This window comes from Petaurus breviceps, unplaced genomic scaffold, assembly GCF_028583685.1.
Source record: "Petaurus breviceps papuanus isolate PSGF00001 unplaced genomic scaffold, PetGlider_PUasm1.0 90750, whole genome shotgun sequence".
Lineage (NCBI taxonomy): Eukaryota > Metazoa > Chordata > Mammalia > Diprotodontia > Petauridae > Petaurus > Petaurus breviceps.
The window spans coordinates 8944341-8963962 of record NW_027187335.1 but is presented as its reverse complement, the minus strand read 5'-3'; the positions used below and the strand labels follow the sequence as shown (position 1 = coordinate 8963962).

Genomic DNA, 19622 nt, shown 5'->3' with positions numbered 1-19622 from the left:
AGAGAGAGAGAGAGAGAGAGAGAGAGAGAGAGAGAGAGAGAGAGAGAGAGATATGGGGAGATAAAGGACAAATAGGATTGAAAAGTTCACTATATTAGGCAGGGTTTTTTTATAATTAATTTGAGATTTTACTCTGTTTCCCAAGTACCCCCCCAAATAATGTACCTCAAAAGCCTTAGTGAATTTGAAGTTTTGAAAGTTTTGATAGCTTCCAATGGACTAAGACTTTTGGGATGCCTAGCCTACTGATCTCCACTGTAGGATCAAATCATAGACACTGAGACATAACAGGTTCACTTCTCAATACTCATCACTTTTATTAAGTCCTAGAACATGAGAGGGTCTCATCAGGAAGAGCCACAGTCATCCACAAAGTAATACAAATAAACAAACAAACAATACCCCCCCCCACACACACACCAGAAAAAGAAACCAAGAACAGAAAATGACCAAATTGGATGAAGAATGAACATTTTCATATTGTGCCCATTTGGGTGGGCAGCCCATTGAGTTAGTCCATCAGTATAAATATCTTGGATAGGCACTGTAGATATCCCAGGAGGAGATCAGATTGAATCACACTTGAGAAATTACACAGAAGCTTTGATGATCTCAAACTACTCCCTGCTGCCAAAGTCTATCTTTTCAATATCAGATTTGTCCTCATTATGCTTTGTTGCTATAGATCATGGAACAGCATGATCTCAGAAGAATCAAAACTGTAGATGGCTCAAAGGGCAATGAAGATATTTATGGTGGGGCTAAGTTGGCTCGAACACAGCTGTTATGAAAGAAGCATCATAGAAGATGATCAAGGCCATGTGTGACTAGAACAGGAGAAGGACCAATCATGTAGTGAAAGTGAGGGATAGCAGTTTAAATAATTTAGAGAGAGAGAGAGAGAGAAATGTAGAGACAGAAGAGAACCAAGGGCAGAGCCTTAATCTACAAGATTAACAGTTAAATAGTATGATATGGATGATGAACTGGCAAAGAAGTTTTAGTAGGTGTGGTAAGCCAGGGAGGAAAAGAACTGGGAGAGAATAATGTCACATAGAGAGAAGAGAGTATTCAGGAGGAGGTGGTGATCAACAGGTCAAAAGGTAGCAGAGAGATCAGGAAGGACAAGGGCTAAGGGAATAACATCAGATTTGGTAATTTAGAGATCACTGGTAACTTTACAGAGAGCAGTTTACAATTGAGTAAAACATTAAGGAATGAATAAGAGGAGAAAAAGTAGAGACAGTGAGTTGAGGCTGCTTTTTCTGGGAGGAGTTTGATTGAGAAAAGGAGAAGAAATATAAGATAATGATGTGAGCACGTGTGTGTATGTGTGTGTGTGTGTGTGTGTGTGTGTGTGTGTGTTTGATGGGCTCTAGTGACAGTTTTTAAGGACTGGAGAGACTTAGGCATGTTTGAAGGTAGTAAGGAAGAAACCAATAGGTTGGGAGGATTGGAAATAGAGATGGAGGACAATTGAGACAATAATCTGCTGGAGAAGATGAATAGGGATGGGATCAATAGCACATATAAAGGGACTAACTTTGGGAAGAAGGGCCACTTTATTGCCAGAGACTTCAAGAAAGGAGGAATATGTGGACAATATTGACATGAAGATAAAGAGACAAGAGGGAGTACATGGTATATGCTTTGCTATTGCAAAGTGCTCTTACAGGAGAGATCAAGCTATTGGCTAAAAACAGAAAAAGAGAAACTAGTAGCTATACTATTTATAAAAGAACTTTGACTTGATGATCACTTTTTAGTTTAATTGAAAGAGAAATGGGCTTAATTAGTGACCTGCTTAGCAAAGATCTCCCCACAAATGACCTTAGCTTAACAAGCCCTACTTAGCTTTCCCTGGAGTCACACAAGGCCACCTATCATTTACGGGAACACATGTAAGATCAGTCATAAAATTTTGCCATTTGACATGCATTAAAATTGGGTCCTATGATATACATATGACAGGTGGGGGTGTTTTTGAGTATAGACAATAATATATGACGTATACATATGTATGTATATATGTATATGTGTATGTATATGTATACATACATACAATTCACCAGTTGTAGAGGAGGGTACAGGAAGGTCCTTATAACAAGGAGGTACATAGTAGGGGTGAGGAATGATGGTTCAAATACAATTCCCTGAGAAACTCCTTGAGGATCGGAATTATTATCTTCTAGTTAACAAACATCAAGTTAAAAAAATCCTCAGTATCTGGAGGATCCTCAGCCATTTTAAAGTATAAGAGAAGAACTGGAACCACTAGTGCCCATTAGAAGCACTCCAGGATCCTTTCCCTTGCAGGTACTTGTTATCTCTCCTCTTGGTATCCCTGGATACTTCCTGGATATAGTAGGTACCAATTCTTATGAGTGACAATTAGATGAACATTCCTCTCTCCTTGGGAAGGGAAATAATTTTACATCAACAATTCCAGTTAGTTCACATACCTCCCCAGAGAAAGCCTGTCCGTTGAGTAGATGCTCTGACCCCTGGCTATCCTCACTTCCGAAGTGTAATCGGATCTCTTCCAGGCGATGACTGTATGTCATGGGTCCTCCAGATATATTGACCAAATGCTCTTTGTCAAGTCGAAGGGACACATGCCTTCCTGTGTTGTACATGGTCCCACTGACCTGAAAGACAGTCCATGAAAGAATAAATGTAAAGACTTTTTCCTTCCTGTTCCTCTTTTCATAAAATTATCATAAAACTCTTTAACAGATTTGGAGTAATACATCTCAAAAAAAGTGTGAAATAATTTACACATGATCCTGGGGGCTGAATTTTGAATAATTCTTTCTTTATTTATCGAATTCCATACTTGTGAGTGGAGAGCTACTTTCTCTAACGGATTTGAGGCTTTAGCCCTTAAACAAGATTTAATTAATATTTAATTCATCAAACATTCATCAAGTACCTATATGTGCAGAACATGTTGCTGGGTACTAGGAATACAGTGCTCAAGGAGTTTGCAATCCAATGATGGATAGGAGGGAAAACAATATATATACCTAAATGCAAAAGAAAGGTTCAGGCAAAGCACTATGAGAAATTTTAGGAGGAAAAGATCACTTCTATATTGGGTAGGAAGAGGGAGAAGGTTATATTCATGGGGGAAATAGAATTTGAATTAATTTTGAAGGAAAGAAAAGGAAAGATTTAAAAATATTGATATCTTTTTTAAACATCATCTTCTACTCCAAAAATATCCCTTCCCCTTCCCAACATAAGCTATCCCTCTTAATAGAGGCTAAAAAAAAGAGAAAAAAAGCAATTTTGTAAAAAATAACCAAGAAAATGAGCAACTCTGAACAGTATAGGTAATATTTCACACATAATCTCCATCTCTAATAAAGGAGGGAAAAAGGTGTATTTTGTCAACTCTTATCTGGGGCCGAGTTTGGTAATTTGTAATTACACAGAATTCAGTTTCATTTGTTGCTGTTGTTTGGAAAGGATTTCAACAGACAAGATAGAGACATGCTTCACATATACAGTGGCATGAGTTGGGCTTAAAGAAAAGGTGGATTTTCAGCAGAGAGTGATAGGAATATTTTGAAAGTACTGCTTCTATGGCAGGCAAGATAAGGATCACCACTTCCTCCAAAGTACTGAAAATGAGTACCACACAGAGAGCAATGTAGAAAAAAATGGTGGATATGAGCAGGCTACAACCAACAAGGAACAGGGGTCATGGTCATCATCAGGTAATTATATGACAGGAAAAGAAGATGAGTTGATTGAATAGTAAGAATGGGGGATGATAGGTGGATAGCCAGAGTACTCCATTGGTACATTTGTGATTTGAGGAAAAAACAAAAAAGGCCTTCAGTATATTAGGTGGACCCACTTTGTGGTCAAAACTTTCAGAAGGACAAAACCAAGAGTTAAAGTAGATGGAATGGATGAGTTTTTACCTATGCCATTGGTTTACTTGTACCATCTACTTCTACTCTTTCCTATAGGCTGCTAATTGGAGCTCAAGAAAGTCACAGCACAGTGCTAATTGGGTATATTAAGAATTGATGTTATTTAATTGGGCACTCACTACAGAAAGGGTACAGAAACTATTCCAAACCTTCTTATCCTTCTTGACCTATCTGGTGTATTTTACACTGATAATCATCCTCTCCTCACTTTCTCTTCCCTTAATTTTTGTGATAATACTGTCTCTTAGTTCTCCTACCTGCTCCCAATCTCCTTTGCTGACTACACATTCCATATCTATAGGTTTAACTGTCATCTCTCTATAGGGAACTCAAAGATCTATATATCCAGTCCTAAGGTCTTTCCTGAGTCTCAGTCCTGTAGCACTCATTGCCTATTGGAAATTTTAAAGTAGGTATCCTAGACACATCTCAAACTCATTATGTCCATAGGGGAAACCATTTATCTTTTTCTATCCAAAAAGAGGGCAGTTTAAGATTTTAGAGAAATGAAATTCACTGGAGAAAGCAGGAGATCATGAGATCAAGCGCATATTAAGCAGGCTTGTCTTTGTCAAGGATTAGAGCTATCTCATTATCCAAGACTGTGGGAAAGAAGTTCAGATTAGGGGATAATGTCAAGAGAAGATACATTTATATAACTTATAAAACATACTTTCTATGAGATCTGAATAATGCCAACATTGAATTAAAGAACAGAAAGTGAAGGCACCTTTCAACTTAAGTATTAATAATTTATTGTGTTTCATCTTATTAAAACTTAGCTCCTTTCTCCCTCCTTTTCTTCCTAGGTTCACTCCCATACTTGCTTTCTGGACTTCCACAAAATGCCTCTGCTTCAGCCGCACCCTGAAACTTCCCTCCATGCCTGGGTCGACCTCACCCTGGAACATCCAACAGTCCCTATGTCTTTCTTAACCCAGAACATCCCTTCACTGTGTTATTCAGTCATTTCAGTCATGTCTGACTTTTTGTGACCCCCATTTAAGATTGTCATGGCAGAGATCCTAGAATAGGTTGCTGTTTCCTTCTCTAGCTTATTTTAAGGATGAGTAAACTGAAGCAAACAGGGTTAAGTGACTTGCCTACAGCCACACAGCCAGTAAGTTTCTGAGGCCAGATTTGGACTCACAAAGCTGTATCTTCCTGACTTCAGGCCAGGTACCCTACCCGCTGTTCCACCTAGGTGTCTACTCCACTGCACCAGCTCCCTTCTTCCACTGGTGAGTTTCTTTATTTGGAACTAGCCAAACTCCATTTCTCTCTCAGCTGTGCTTCTGTCTTTCTGGACTTCAACACCATACTACAATTTAGATACCTTCTCTCCTTTTTCTCCCATGCCCCATGCTTTTTGTTTTGTGTTTTTATTGTAAATGTAGGCCCAGCACTTAGTACAATGCCTGAGCATAGTAAAATGCTTATTGCCTTAACCTGACTTGCCTAGGTGAATAACATGGAAGGAGAAATAGGATAATCTTTAAGTCCCAGATGAGAAAATTCCAGGTGACATCTGAAGGTGATATAGATGCCTCATGATCTAGTACTCCTCCCCCTCATCTATCTCTCTCTTTCTCCTCCTTCCACTTGGCCACTCCAATAATAGGGTTTATGTATGCTCAAAGGGTCAGTATTTAATGAATGGGTATTTACTGATCGCCCATGTACTAGGTGCTTTGAGGTACAAAAAGGAAGTAGAAGATATAATTCTCAGGGGCAGCCAGGTAGCACAGTGAGTAAGAGCACTGGCCCCAGAGTCAGGATGACCTGGGATCAAATCCAGGCTCAGACACTTAGCACCAACCCAGAAACACCTGGCCATGTAACCTTGAGCAAGTTACTTAACCCCAATTGCTTAAAAAAAGATATAGTTCTTATATAACAGGAATTTGATGCACTTCCAGATCACTTAATATGTAGGTACCCACATGGTTAGGAAACACAGAATATCTTCTCCCAGAAGCAGGGTCCTGCCATGTGTCCCCCCGCCACCTCCACCACACTCCACATCAATGTTTCCAACTCAGGAGTACAAAGGGGCTTTAATGCTTGACCAGGTCATCTAAGATGAAGTCATTCATGCAGCAGGGGAATACAGAATGTCTTCTCCCAGAAGGAGGTTCTTTCCATCTCCCACATAGTTGTCTCCATCTTAGGACTACAAAGGGGTTTTAATACCTGCCCAGATCATCTAAGATGGAAGTATCCATGCGTTAGGGGAACACAGAACATCTTCTCCCAGAAGCAGGTCTCCAGTACCTCCCACATAGGTTATGTGGGCATTTTATCAAAGCCCTATTATACTTGTCCTCAAGGAGCATATGGTCCAAAGCAAATTATTCTAAGACTTTTTTATGAAGTTCAATCATAATTATGGGGAAGGGGAGGCAGAGTAGAGAACTGGGGAATAGTTGACTAAGCCCTAAGGAATCTGAAAATCATCAACTTTTAGAGCTAGAAGAAGCCTTATGAGACTAACTTTCTCTTCTTTAATATGTTCCATGTTAGCACTGTCATAAGGAAGAAGATTTATAACCTTAGTTTCTTCAAATCCTTCTGTTTCTGGCACTCAATTGAGTTTTTATGGCTTGTGGTGAATGATCAAATACATTTGCATACATTTGACACACAGAAAATATAGAAGCAGTGAGGGAAGAGAGAGAGATGAGGGGGGGAATTGAGGGGGCAGAGAGAGAGAGAGAGAGAGAGAGAGAGAGAGAGAGAGAGAGAGAGAGCTCTTTGAATCAGCCTAGAGAGGCTAGCTAAAGAGATGGCTTTTGGTGTGCAAAAGGAGCTATCTGAAATTTAGCAACTTGTATATTTATATGAATAGTAAGGGTTCAATAAAGAAGACCCATTTAGGAAAACCATATCTCTGTGTCTCAAATGTTTCCACATCTCACCCTGTCTTCCCAATTCTGTCCATGGTAGATGGAGTGGGATGGAAAGAAAAATGATAGTCTCCATCATGTGACAACAATGAAGTACAACATATGGTGAACTGATATGTTTGGGGTTTATCTCAGTGGTAGGCAAACTACAGCCCAAGAGTCAAAACCGGCTTCCTACCTACTGGATTTGACCTGTGGGCTACAGTTTGCTGACCTCTGGTCTATCCAATTGCTTGTTTACCAACCCTAAAAAGAGCTTACTTGTGAGTTGCAAATGATGGATGCCCCTAGAGGTAACAATCGCCTCCTAGGGTCATTGTGAGAATCAAATGAGAGCATATGGGTAAAGGGCTTTAGAGCAATGTCTGATACACAGCAGGGGCTTAGTAAATACCAGTTTCTTCCCCCTTCCCTTTAGATGTCATCTAGTTCTCATTTTTCCTTTGAGGAAACTGAGGCTGAGAAGGTTGACTGCCTTGCATAGATCACACAGGTTATATTAAAAGGCAGAATTTGGGGGGCGGAGTCAAGATGGTGGAGTAGAAGCAGAACCTCCCCGCTGCTCCAGCTTCCACTTTCCCAATCCATGTAAAAAGGAGACTCTAAACAAACTTTGGAGCTGCAGAACCCACAAAATGACACAGAGAAGCTAACCTCCCGCTGAAGACAGCACAGCAGGCCAGCAGGAATTGGCCAGTTCAGCTCTCTGGGAGCCGAGCCCAGCCCCACACCAAGGCTTTAGCCCCAGGGCGGGCCTGACCAGCTGCTGGCCGGAGGGACTCCAGATCAGCAGTAGCTGTAGCCATTTCCAGAATTATCAACACATAGATGTGAAGGACAAAGTGAGAGGTCAGTGCAATCTGGACTTTGGGACCCAGTAAGTGGGAGTGCATGGCTTTTTCCCCGGGGGGCGAGAAGCCACTGAGATGCCAGCACAGACAGCCAGCGCCACATGGCAGCTTCAGCTCCTGGCGTGCAGAGTGTAGGGGGACCAAGCACCAGTCTGAGGGGTAATTGCTTTTGCTTTAACCTGCTTGGATCTGGATTGCAATTTAGGATGGAGGTCCTGGGGTGTGTGTCCAGCTTGAAAAGCATGTGGAGACCTCAGAGAGGGCACCCATCTAATACCTCTGGCAGCTGAGAAAACCCCAGCATTTGGGATGAAAGCTCCCCTGTCTGGTGGCAGAGTCCTACTGTGGCAAAAAGCCCAGGGGTCAAGTGACTGAGGGGAGACATGACCAGGCAAAGGAAACAAAGCAGACAGAAGATTCCAACATTAGACTCCTATTTTGGGGACAAAAAGGAGTAAAGCATGGAACAGGAGGAAGACACTCCTGTCAGAACTCCTGCACCAAAAGCTTCAAAGGAAAATACGAGCTGGTTACAGGCCATAGAGGACCTTAAGAAGCAGATAAGAGAAGTGGAGGAAAAACTGGGAAGAGAAATGAGAATGATGCAAGAAAATTATGAAATGAGAGTCAACAGCCTGACTGAGGAAAATAATACCTTAAAAAATAGACTAATTCAAATGGCAAAAGAGGCTCAAAAAGGCAATGAGGAGAAGAATGCCTTAAAAAGCTGAATTTGCCAGATGGAAAAAGAATCTCAAAAGCTCAATGAGGAGGATCATTGCTTCAGAATTAGATTGGAGCAAATGGAAGCTAAAGACTTTATGAGAAGTCAAGATGCTGTTAAACAGATCCAACCAAATGAAAGAATAGAAGGCAATGTGGAATATCTCCTGGGAAAAACCACTGACCTGGAAAATAGATCCAGGAGAGAGAATTTAAAAATTATTGGACTACCTGAAAGCCATGATCAAAGTAAGAACCTAGAAATCATATTTCAGGAAATTCTCAAAGAAAACTGCCCCAATGTTTTATAACCAGAGGGCAAAATAGAGGTTGAAAGAATCCACCGATAACCTCCTGAAAAAGATCCCAAAAAGAAAACTCCTAGGAACATTATAGCCAGCTTCCAGAATTCCCAGATTAAGGAGAGAATATTACAAGCAGCCAGGAAGAAACAATTTGAATATTGTGGAAACACAATCAGGATAACCCAGGATCTGGCAGCTTCTACAATGAGGGATCGAAGGGCTTGGAATATGATATTACGGAGGTCAAAGGAGCTGGGATTAAAACCAAGAGTCACCTACCCAGCAAAACTGAGTATCATGTTTCAGGGGAAAATATGGTCATTCAGTGGAATAGAGGACTTTCAAGCATTCTTGCTGAAAAAACCAGAGTTGAATAGAAAATTTGACATTCAGATACAAGAAGCAAGAGAAGCATGAGAAGGTAAACAGGGAAAAGAAATCATAAGGAACTTATCAAAGTTGAACTATTAACTTTCCTACATGGAAAAACAATAATTGTAACTTATGAACTTTTCTCAGTAGTTGAAGGGAATAGAAATACACACACACACACACATATATGAGGGTATATGGGCATATGAATACATATGTGAATGTGTATACATGTTTACAGGTATACATAGATAGAGGGCACAGGACCACTTTAACAGGAAGGGATGATACTTAAAAGGTGAAATTAAGAGGTGAGAGAGGAATATAATGAGAGGAGATGGGGAGAGACAGAATGGGGTAAACTATCTCATATAGAAGAGGCAAGGGAAAATGGTTACAATGGAGGGGAAGAATAGGAAGGCAAAAGGGAATGGGTCAACCTTATTCCCATTGAATTTGGCTTGAGGAGGGAATGAAATACACACTAAATAGGACATCTCACCCTTCAGGAGAGTGGGGGGGAAAGGGGATGAGAGGGGGAATGATGGAAGGGAGGGCAGGCTGGGGGGGGAGGGAAGTTGGAAGCACCCACTTTTGAAAAGGAACGAGATCAAAGTAGAGAATAGAACAAGTGGGAGGTGGGATTGGAGGGAGGGAAATATAGTCAGTCTTTTACAATATATCTACTACGTTATTGTTTTGCATTAGCCACACATGTACAACCTATACTGAACTGCTTTTCTTCCCAGTAAAGGTGGGTGACAAGGGAGGAAGGGAGTGAATCTGGAATTTAAAGTTTTAAAATCAAATAATCACATATATATATATATATATATATATATATATATATATATACTATTATTAATACTATTTTACATGTAATTGGGAAATAAGATATACAGGCACTGGGGCACTGGAAAAGTCAAAAGGGGTATGGGAGAAAATATGGGAGAGAGCAGATTGGAGGAGGGGATATCCTATGGGACTGCTATTTTGGGGCGGTAGGTAGGGGAAAATGGGGAGAAAATTTGTAATTCAAAATCTGGTGGAAATGAATGATGTAAATCAGAAATTAATAAAGGATTTGAAAAATTAAAAAAGGCAGAATTTGGATTTGGAATTAGTGCTTTTTCTTCTGCACTAAATCTGATTACTTCCCTACTTGGGATGCCATCTCCATTTTTCTCTACCTAACTGATTTTGACAATTTTCAAGCACCAGCCCATAGTCCCACCTGCTCCAAGAAGCCTTCTCTAACCACTTCAATTCTTCTTACCTTTGAGTGCTTAAAGTTTGAGGGAACTTGGTGCTTGGCAAGTACTGTCCTGTGTTGTTAGTGACCTTTTTTATTAGTATATTTTTTCCAAAGAGACTATAAATTCCTTGAGGTCAAGGGGCTGATCTTGGTTTCCTTTGTCTTTTACAGTCACAGTGTCCGACTCTGTGATTCCATTCCACTTTGGGTTTCCTTGGCAGAGATACTGGGGTGGTTTGCCATTTCCTTCTCCAGCTCATTTTACAGATGAAGAAACAGAGGCAAACAAGGCTAAGTGACTTGCCTAGGGTCACACAGCTGGTAAGTGTCTGAGGTCAGATCTGAATTCAGGAAAATGAGTCTTCCTCATTCCAAGTCCAGTATTCTATCTACTGTCCCACCCAGCTGCCCCTTGTACTTGCCTTGGGAGGCATAGTGACTTAGAAAATCACAGGTTAAAATTATCTATGTTATATTATATTTATATTCACTTTATTAAATATTTCCCAATTGGGGCGGCCAGGTAGCACAGCGAGTAAGAGCACCGGCTCCAGTGTTGAGATAGACCTGGAGATCGAATCCCAGGCTCAGACACTCAGCACCACACCCAGAAATAACTGGCCGTGTAACCTTGAGCAAGTTACTTAACCCTGATTGCTCAATTAAAAAAAAAATATTTCCCAATTATATTTTAATCTGGTTCAGGTAGCACTGGGGAATTTTGCTGACCAGTGTTTGACATCTCTGTTGTACAGTACCAAAATCACATGGCTTGCACATAGTAGGTATTCAATAAATATTTACCTAGTGGTGGGTTGATGATTAGGGTCAGGTGAGAGTGTAAGGGCTGAGGTTCCAAACTAATTGTCCTGTGTTACTAACAGTCTGCCAAAACATCTTGTTGCCTAAACAATAACAATGAATGCTGACCATATGATGGGTGACAACTTTGAATTGTGAAGATGATATCCCAAAGCACTTCAGATGCAATAAGCAGTGCCTGAAATTTTGAAGATGGGAAAGAGAAAAAAAAGGAAATTGATGGAAATCCCAGTTTTCTATTGCTCAATGCTTCTCCTTATGTCAATCTGACCCCATGGTTCCCTGTGTCTTAACTTGATGCCAACATGAAGCAATCTGAATGGAATGAGAAAGCAATGGGGAGGACAGCCTTACTTTTGCCATTTGACTTTTGCTGCTTAACAATTAAAGATGGTCCTCCCTCAACCTCCCCTGAAACTAAAATAACATTAATTTGTATTAATCAGAAGAAGACATGTAGCCAGGGTATGCTTTGTTGCACTTTAATTTAAAAGTAGAGGCTTGACAACATTATGTATGATATCTAGCCGTACATCTGCACTGTAGTAATTAACATTGCTGCAGTGTCATTTTATCTGTAATGCTAATTACTGTGTTTCAAATGAACTACTTTCGTGCACAGCATGTTGGGAAAAGGGGCATTGTTCAGGCTCAGAGAATGGAGGAGGGCAGGGGGCAGGATGTGCAGCCTGCCTTTTTTTTTTTTTTTTTGCAGTGAATGCAAATCTCCATCTTGCTTTGTTTTAAACTGAAAATGAAGGGAAAAAAACACTTTAGCAAACTGAAATGTTCTGTCAGTTGTCCCACAATGCAAGAAATGCAAGATCTCTGTTTCTGATTAAAGACATGGTGGGAATTTTAATTTCTTCTCATCTGGAGGCACAGCAGAGAAATGAACAAGTAGTAAGCTTCTCCTCTCGGGGAGTGGAGTAATGGTATTGGAAGACCTCGCTGCAATGCCTTGAGCCCTACAGATAGCCTAGGGAAAGTTGGGGGTGGGGATTAGGAGGACAAGGAATGGTGTCCCTCAAATACTTTGTGTCTTGGATTCTCCACTTTTAATCTTCACTTACCCTGGGAGAGGGTTGATGACACAATGGAGAGAATTTAGCCAAAAGTGTTTAATTAAACATATTACAGGCTTTACTTTGCAAAATAATGTTTGCCAAAAGTTGTGTATAGATGAATTTTTTAAAGAAACTGAACAAAACTAGGGGAGTTCACTATTCAAAGCAGTAGTTTTCATCCTGGAGCTGATGAAGCCCTTGGGTGGTAGATTTTTGGGTGTCCAAGAACTTGGATGAGAAATATTCATTTAAATTTTCAATAACCTCTAGCTGAAACTTATTAAATTATGAGTATAGACAACAAACATTATTTTCAGAAGTGTTTCATGGGCTTTATCATACTACCCAAAGGGTCCCTCACACACAAGAACCCCTGATTTGAAAAAAAAATCTATGGTAAATTCTTTGATCTATCAAATAATTATGATACCTTCCCATTTGTCAATTTAACTATTTTGCAAGTTTAAATTTTCAGATGCAGCAAACTCTGTAATACAGCATTTTATTAACCCAAACTCTTTAATGGACAATCTGTTCTGTGAATTAAGTCTTATTGTAATTTAATTGTTTGAAAATGGATAATTCATGTACAGTCTAACTACTGAATATTTGATTAATCAATTCCTGACCTACTGCATTTAGTAGATGGATTGAGAAACAGCTCTATCACTATATGATTTTTTTACCTGAATGCTTCTATATTCTCTCTCCCTTCCCCCCTTTAATTAGACATTCTCCAAATGTCACTGAAAGACATATCAATGTCATAGGTCTAAGTAGTCACATTTTAAATGAGGTTGAAGAGCACATGTGGTTCATGCCTTGTGTGGGATTCTGTCCAGGTTTCACAGGCATACAACAATGAGGTCAGCACAACGGCTCTGTAGAGCTTCAGTTTGGTAGTTACTTCTCTCCCATACTTTCCTTCAGAGCCTCCCAAACACTGAACTAGCTCTGGCAATGTGTGCATCAACCTCATTATCAGTGTGTACATCCCTGGGAAGTACACTACCAAGGTAAGTGAACTTATCCACAACATTTAAAACTTCTCCATTTGCTGTAACTGATGGTTACATATGTGGTGTGGTGGTGGCTGATGGAGCACCTGTGTTTTCTTAGCGTTAATTGTTAGGCCAAAATTAGCACAAGCAGAAGAGAAAATTGATCCATACTTTGCTGCATCTCAGCTTCAAAGGCTGCATTGAGTGCACAGTCATCTGCAAACAGAAAATCATGCACTAAACACTCCCTCCAGTTTGGTCTTGGCTTGTAGCCTTTTCAAGTTGAAGAATTTACCATCAATTCAGTAGCTGACCTTGGTGCCATGTTCATCCTCATTGAAAGTATTTGACAACATGACTGAAAACATCATGCTAAAAAAAAGCATGGGAGCAAGCACATGACCTTGTTTTACTCCATTGGTGCCTGGGAAAGCACTTAACCAGTAGAGACACTGAATTCATCAGAGAAAAGACACACATATCCCAAACACACATGGATGCAGTGAGACAGTCACTTGAGGGAGAAGTAGGACCTCTGGGAGTAGAGAATGTTTCAGGTAAAAATGTGAGCCAAGTTGAGTAATCTACCCAACAGAGATACTGTATCCAGGAAGAAACTTTGGGAGGACAGAAATGGCTTTGAATCCTGATGGTATGGGAGTGGCAAGTTGACTTGGCCACATATGTTCTATATATGTCTCCCTCACTACCCACTGTACCCTAAATTTGTGGATGTCATGTATATTTGTGGGAAAATGGATTCCAGGTTGGGGGGGGGTGTTCATGTTTTATAGTTCCTGTACTTATGATGTCATCCTAGTAAATACCTTTAATAAACATAAATTATATCAATTGACTGACTGTTGAGGGTAAGCACAGGATGCACGAGCAGGAATGTAGAACCTGAGGTCACAGCCACTTTCTTAGGGGCCCAACTCTCTAGTGTGAGTGTTAAGTTGAGCAGTTAGTACAGAGAGTGGTGTTAAAATTAAATAATGAGATCCTCTCATAGATTTTGCAGGAATGTGTCATATTAGCTAAATATTTAGGATTCCTAAATTATTCATACGTGGCAATTATGAGTTTATATTGTATATCAAAGGAAAAAACAACCTAATAAAAATTGGGGCATATATTTTTAAAAAACTTATTTCACAGAATGAAACTAATAAAGATCACTGGACTTAATGGAGTTAGCAAGTGTCTGCTCAACATTTATTTCTGCAGAGCAAGCTTGAATGAACATTAGGTTCGGAAATTTGAAATATTCAATAACTAGTTACTTGCTTCGCTTGATGCAAAGTGTCTACTAGGTTGCTTTTTTCTTTCAAGGTAGTGTAATTTAAATATATTCCAATATAACTTAGAAATAATTAGTTCCCTATAGTTTAAGTGGAAAAGTGAAAATATGGAAAGGCTGAGAAAGAACTAGAATTCCATCTGTTTTAAAAGAGGAGACAGCTGATTTGATTTTCTATGCAGATAACTCCCAAATCTATATTCCTAGCCCCAGTCACTCTCTTATACTCCAATTCCATGTCACAAATTGCCTACCAGGATATCCAATTAATTAATTAATTTTTAGTTTTCAACATTCATTTCCATAAGATTTTGAGTTCCAAATTTTCTCCCCATATCTTCCCTCCCCCCACCCTGAGATGGCATGCATTCTGATTGCCCCTTCCCCCAATCTCCTCTCTCTACTATCACCCCCCCCCCATCCTCTTCCCCCTTACTTTCTTGTGGGGCAAGATAGATTTCTATACCCATTGCTGGTATATTTTATTTCCCAGTTGAATGTAAAAAAACCTTTTTTTTAAACATTTGTTTTTAAAACTTTGATTACCAAATTCTTTCCCTTCTTCCCTCCCCACCCACCCTTAGTGAGAAGGCAAGCAATAAAATATAGGTTATACATGTGTAGTTGTGTATGTATGTTATGTAGTTATGTCATGTATGTCATGTAGTTATGCAAAAAACTTCCATAATGGTCATGTTGCTACCAGGATATTCTATAGGCATCTCAAGTTCAACACATGCAAAGGGGTACTCTATATCTTTTCTCCTATGTCATTGAGGGCACCATCATCTTTCCAGTTATCTAGGTTCACATCCTCAAAGTTATCCTTATGTCTTCTCTCTTCTTTGATACCCACATTTAATCATTGGACAAGTCTTGTCAATTCTATTCCCATGACATTCCTAGAGTCTATCCTCTCCTCTTATCCATAAGGTCACCACTCTAGTTCAGTCAGTCAATCAATCAATAAGCATGTATTCATTCTTTGAATTTATATCCCTGGCTCCTAATAGAGGGAAAATAATGATAGTTAATAATAACAAGGGCTTAAAGTCTTTATTGATAGATTAAGTACCTACTAAGTGATTGGCCCTTTTCAATCTCTCTTCTGTAAACCCAAGCTATTGTGGCAGTTTCCTAATTGGTCTCTTTCCTTCCAAGCTCTCCCCTCTCCAATTCATCTTCCACAAAGCTGACAAAACATGAAAGCCCTAAGCATGTTACACTGAAGGGCCATCAGTGGTTTCTTATTGCCTCTAAGATAATATACAAATTTCTCCACTTGGCATACAAAACCCTTTACAGATTAATTCCAAACTATATTTTCAGACTTATTTCATATTACTCTCTTTCCTGTATTCTATATTCCAGCCAAACTGGCCTATATATTTTTCCCTGGTACTCCATTTTCTGCCTCTGTGCATTTGCATATGGCACCTCCTCACCTTTGAAAAGTAATTTCTCTCTTATACCTCTTAAAGTCATTGGCTTTCTTTCAGGGTTCAGATCACCTCCTATGGGAAGCCTTTCCTGATTTCTTGGATGTTAGTTTTCTCTTCCCCTCAAATCATATTTTATTTACTTATTGCACAAATATTTTATATCTCAATACTATATGGTAAGCTCCTTGAGGACAGAGAATGCTTTTCATTTTGCCGTTACAACTTCAGCACCCAACATACCAACAAACACAAAGTCATAGGTGTTTAACAAAATGCCTGTTGAAAAAGTGAATAAATGAATGAATGGTTGGATGACTGGATGAATGAATGAATGAATCTGCTATCAAGCCATTTGTTCATTAAATGATCTGGACTGTTATAGGAGAAAGGACTTTCAAAACTATCTTGAGCAACTAACTAATCTCCTTATGAGTTTCTCTTATGCTTTCTAAAGCTTCATCAATGTCAGAGAGATGCCCTAATATCTTCGTGTCAAGTGGATTTGTTACTCAGCTCCTGCTGTTTAGAAGAAGCTCCAGGTGGTACTATTGTAGTCACATAGCATTTTGTAGCCTTGAGACGTGTACTCCATATTGCAGATTAAAATAGTGGGATTGGTCAGATACCCTGGTATATCAATCATGTCCTTTCCTTCCAGGTGGAATTTCCTGTGTTATATCTCAGACATCTGAGTTCTATAACAGGTTTGTTTGGCCATGATATTAGTGAGCTTAAATGATCACTTAAAATGTGACACTGATGATCATCCTCTCCTCCTGGATACTTTCTCCTTTATGGGTTTTTGTGACATCACTCTTTCCTAGTTCTATTCCTACCTGTTTGACCACTCCACTTTACTGGCTCAGTATATATATCATACCCCCCTAAATGTAGGATGAGTTCTCTAAGGTTCTGTCCTGAGTTCTTCTCTTCTTTCTTTATACTCTTATGGTAACCTCATCAGCCCCTATGGATATCATATCTCAAGGTGATTCACAGATATATATATATATATATACATATACATATATATCATATGTATATCTGTATTATATATGTATGTATATACACTCATATCTGCATATATTTACTCTATCATGTAAGTACATATGTATATATATATATACACACACATACAGGTATAGATATATGCATAAACATCTGTATATACATACATAGTGTGTGTGTGTATGTACATCACCAAAAATGAGATTGGCTCCATCTTAACAGAATGGTAACTAAGAGTCATTTCAGAACTTCTTATGTTTTTGCTCTAAGATTACTGAATGATTAGACCAAAGGTAAAAAAAAAATCATTACCAAACAAGAAGAAAGGATAAAGATATAGTAGAAGTACTATAGCTCTTATAGACTTTTTTTTAACCAAGATGTTGATTGTGAAGAATATGAAATGGATAATAGATAGACATTGACTCAGATTAACATTATTTTCCAGAAAGATCTTAGTGATGAAAAATAGTCATTACAGTTAAGGTCAAAAGAGCCCAGAAAGTCACTCAGTTAACAAACATTTGATCTTCTTACTAAACTGAGGGGCACAGAAACCAAAGCTAACATTATTTGTGAGTACAAGCTCATTTAGAAAACATTACAGAGGAGGGTGACTGAAGGTTATGAGTAGTATCACCTCCAAAAACAATAAAAAGCATTGGAGGGGAAAATGATCCTGTATAGAGTTTGGCATTAGACCCAACTAAGCCAGGTCATTCGAAAACATTTATAGATGGAACTGGAAGGATGACAACAGAAAGATGGGAAAAAGAATACATTCAATATTGTGTCTGTAGCGAGTGATCTATCACAATTGATGATAATGCAGTTATCACAGCTGGACTCCACCACTTCATTACCTTATATGCTACATGAGGAAATGAGGATAAATATGTATTCTTTGCCACTTGTCCCAGATACAAAAGTAGCCTAGTTATATCTCTTGTTGTTATTTAGTCGCTTCCAACTCTTTGTGACCTTATTTGTAGTTTTTTTTTTTTTTGGCAAAGATACTGGAGTAGTTTGCCATTTCTTCCTCTAGTATGTCCCCATTTTACAGATGAGGAACTGAGGCAAATACATCTTAAGTGACTTTCCCAAGGTCCCAGAGCTAGTAAATGTCTGAGGCCAGATTTGAACTCAGGTCTGCCTAATTCCAAGCCCGGTACTCAATCCACTATACCACTTAGCTGCCCCCATTTAAAGTTCTGCACAATAGCAAACTAAAGAAAAAGTAGGTCTATAAGACCTTCTATCTGTTTTCCTAATGAAAGGGATAAAAGCTAATGGGATCCTAACATATTGTCTTGTTGGACCAAGGTTTTATTTTTACCTACAGATAGATACACTTTTGCCTATTATCTTTCTTATATCTCTCTGTCTTCCTGCCTGTACCAGTCATATTCGGGCCAGTAGAATTTGATGTCGGCTGATATTGGAGTCAGAGATGGTGTCAGCTACTCAAAGAAATGAAGAATAAAGAAAGGAAATGAAAATGTCTTTGGAGACAATACCCTATGTTCCAGGACACAGGAAAAACAAGGTGGCTAAGCAGTGCATGAAGATGAGGGTCTGAAGAAGAATGGGAAGGGTCAAAGCATATCACAGAAAATGCTGTGAAAATAAACAAACATTGCTGCTTCTTCATAAGGAATTGTTTGAATAAAAAGTGTTGGACTGATGACTGTGGTTTAAAGAATGCATTTCTAGTGTAAAATAAGAAATATGCTTATTGTTGGGATGTAACTCAGCTAGTTGATGCAGTGACTAGAGCATTGGGCCTAGAGTCAAGAGGATCTGAGTTCAAATCCAACCTCAGACACTTACTAGCTATGTGACCCTGGGCAAGTCACTTACCCCCTATTTACCTCAATTCCTCATCTGTAAAATGGGATACATTGGAGAAGGAAATGGCAAACAATTCAGTATCTTTTCCATGAAAACCTAAGACACAGTCCATGGGGTCATGGACATGACTTGAATTGGACACGACTGAACAACGACAAATGACTCATTTTTTCCTTCCCTGTCTAAGGGGTAATTGATTCCCTTGGATCTTAATGGATCCAACTGAATCACTTAGCTCTCAAAAACTCATATAGAGTGGGGTATCAACCAGACTGTGACCGAGAGAGTAGAAAGGAAAATTAGGCTAATTGTCCCAGTTCTGTGCTTTGGATAGTTTCTGCCTAGACCTGGGAGCCAAGCAGCTGGGGCAGTGTCTTAGGGAAGCCATTTCTAACAGGAGAAGGATATGGCTTAATCTCTCCGGACTCAACTCTGCCTCCTGGCTTCTTGTAATACTCAACCCAAGTCCCACCTTTTGCAGGTGGCTTTTCCACCTACCCTCACTAAGAGTGCCTTCCCTATGAGATTATTTCCCATTTATACTGTATATATCTTATATTACATAGTTATTTGCATATTGTCTCCCCAATTAGAATGCAAGCTCCTTGAGGGCAGGGGTCATGATTCCTAAATGCTTAGCACAGGATTCGCCATATAATACTCACCTAAAAAGTCTGTTGACTGACTGTTGGCTTCCTTGATTGGTGCTAGCAAAACACATGAGATTGTCGTTCCTTTTATATTCCCCTGCCACCACTTCCCACCTCTATTTTCC

At 39.3% G+C, this 19622-nt stretch overlaps 1 protein-coding gene across 3 annotated transcripts in view; it reads right to left on the bottom strand.

Moving 5' to 3' along the window:
* Window positions 1-19622, bottom strand: part of CA10 (carbonic anhydrase 10) — a 740048-nt gene that overhangs the window by 147512 nt on the left and 572914 nt on the right. For all 3 annotated transcript variants that reach the window (XM_069067504.1, XM_069067503.1, XM_069067505.1), the window contains one exon: window positions 2463-2648. In XM_069067504.1, coding sequence (XP_068923605.1) covers window positions 2463-2648 — 186 coding nt within the window. The remainder of the gene's footprint in view (window positions 1-2462; window positions 2649-19622) is intronic.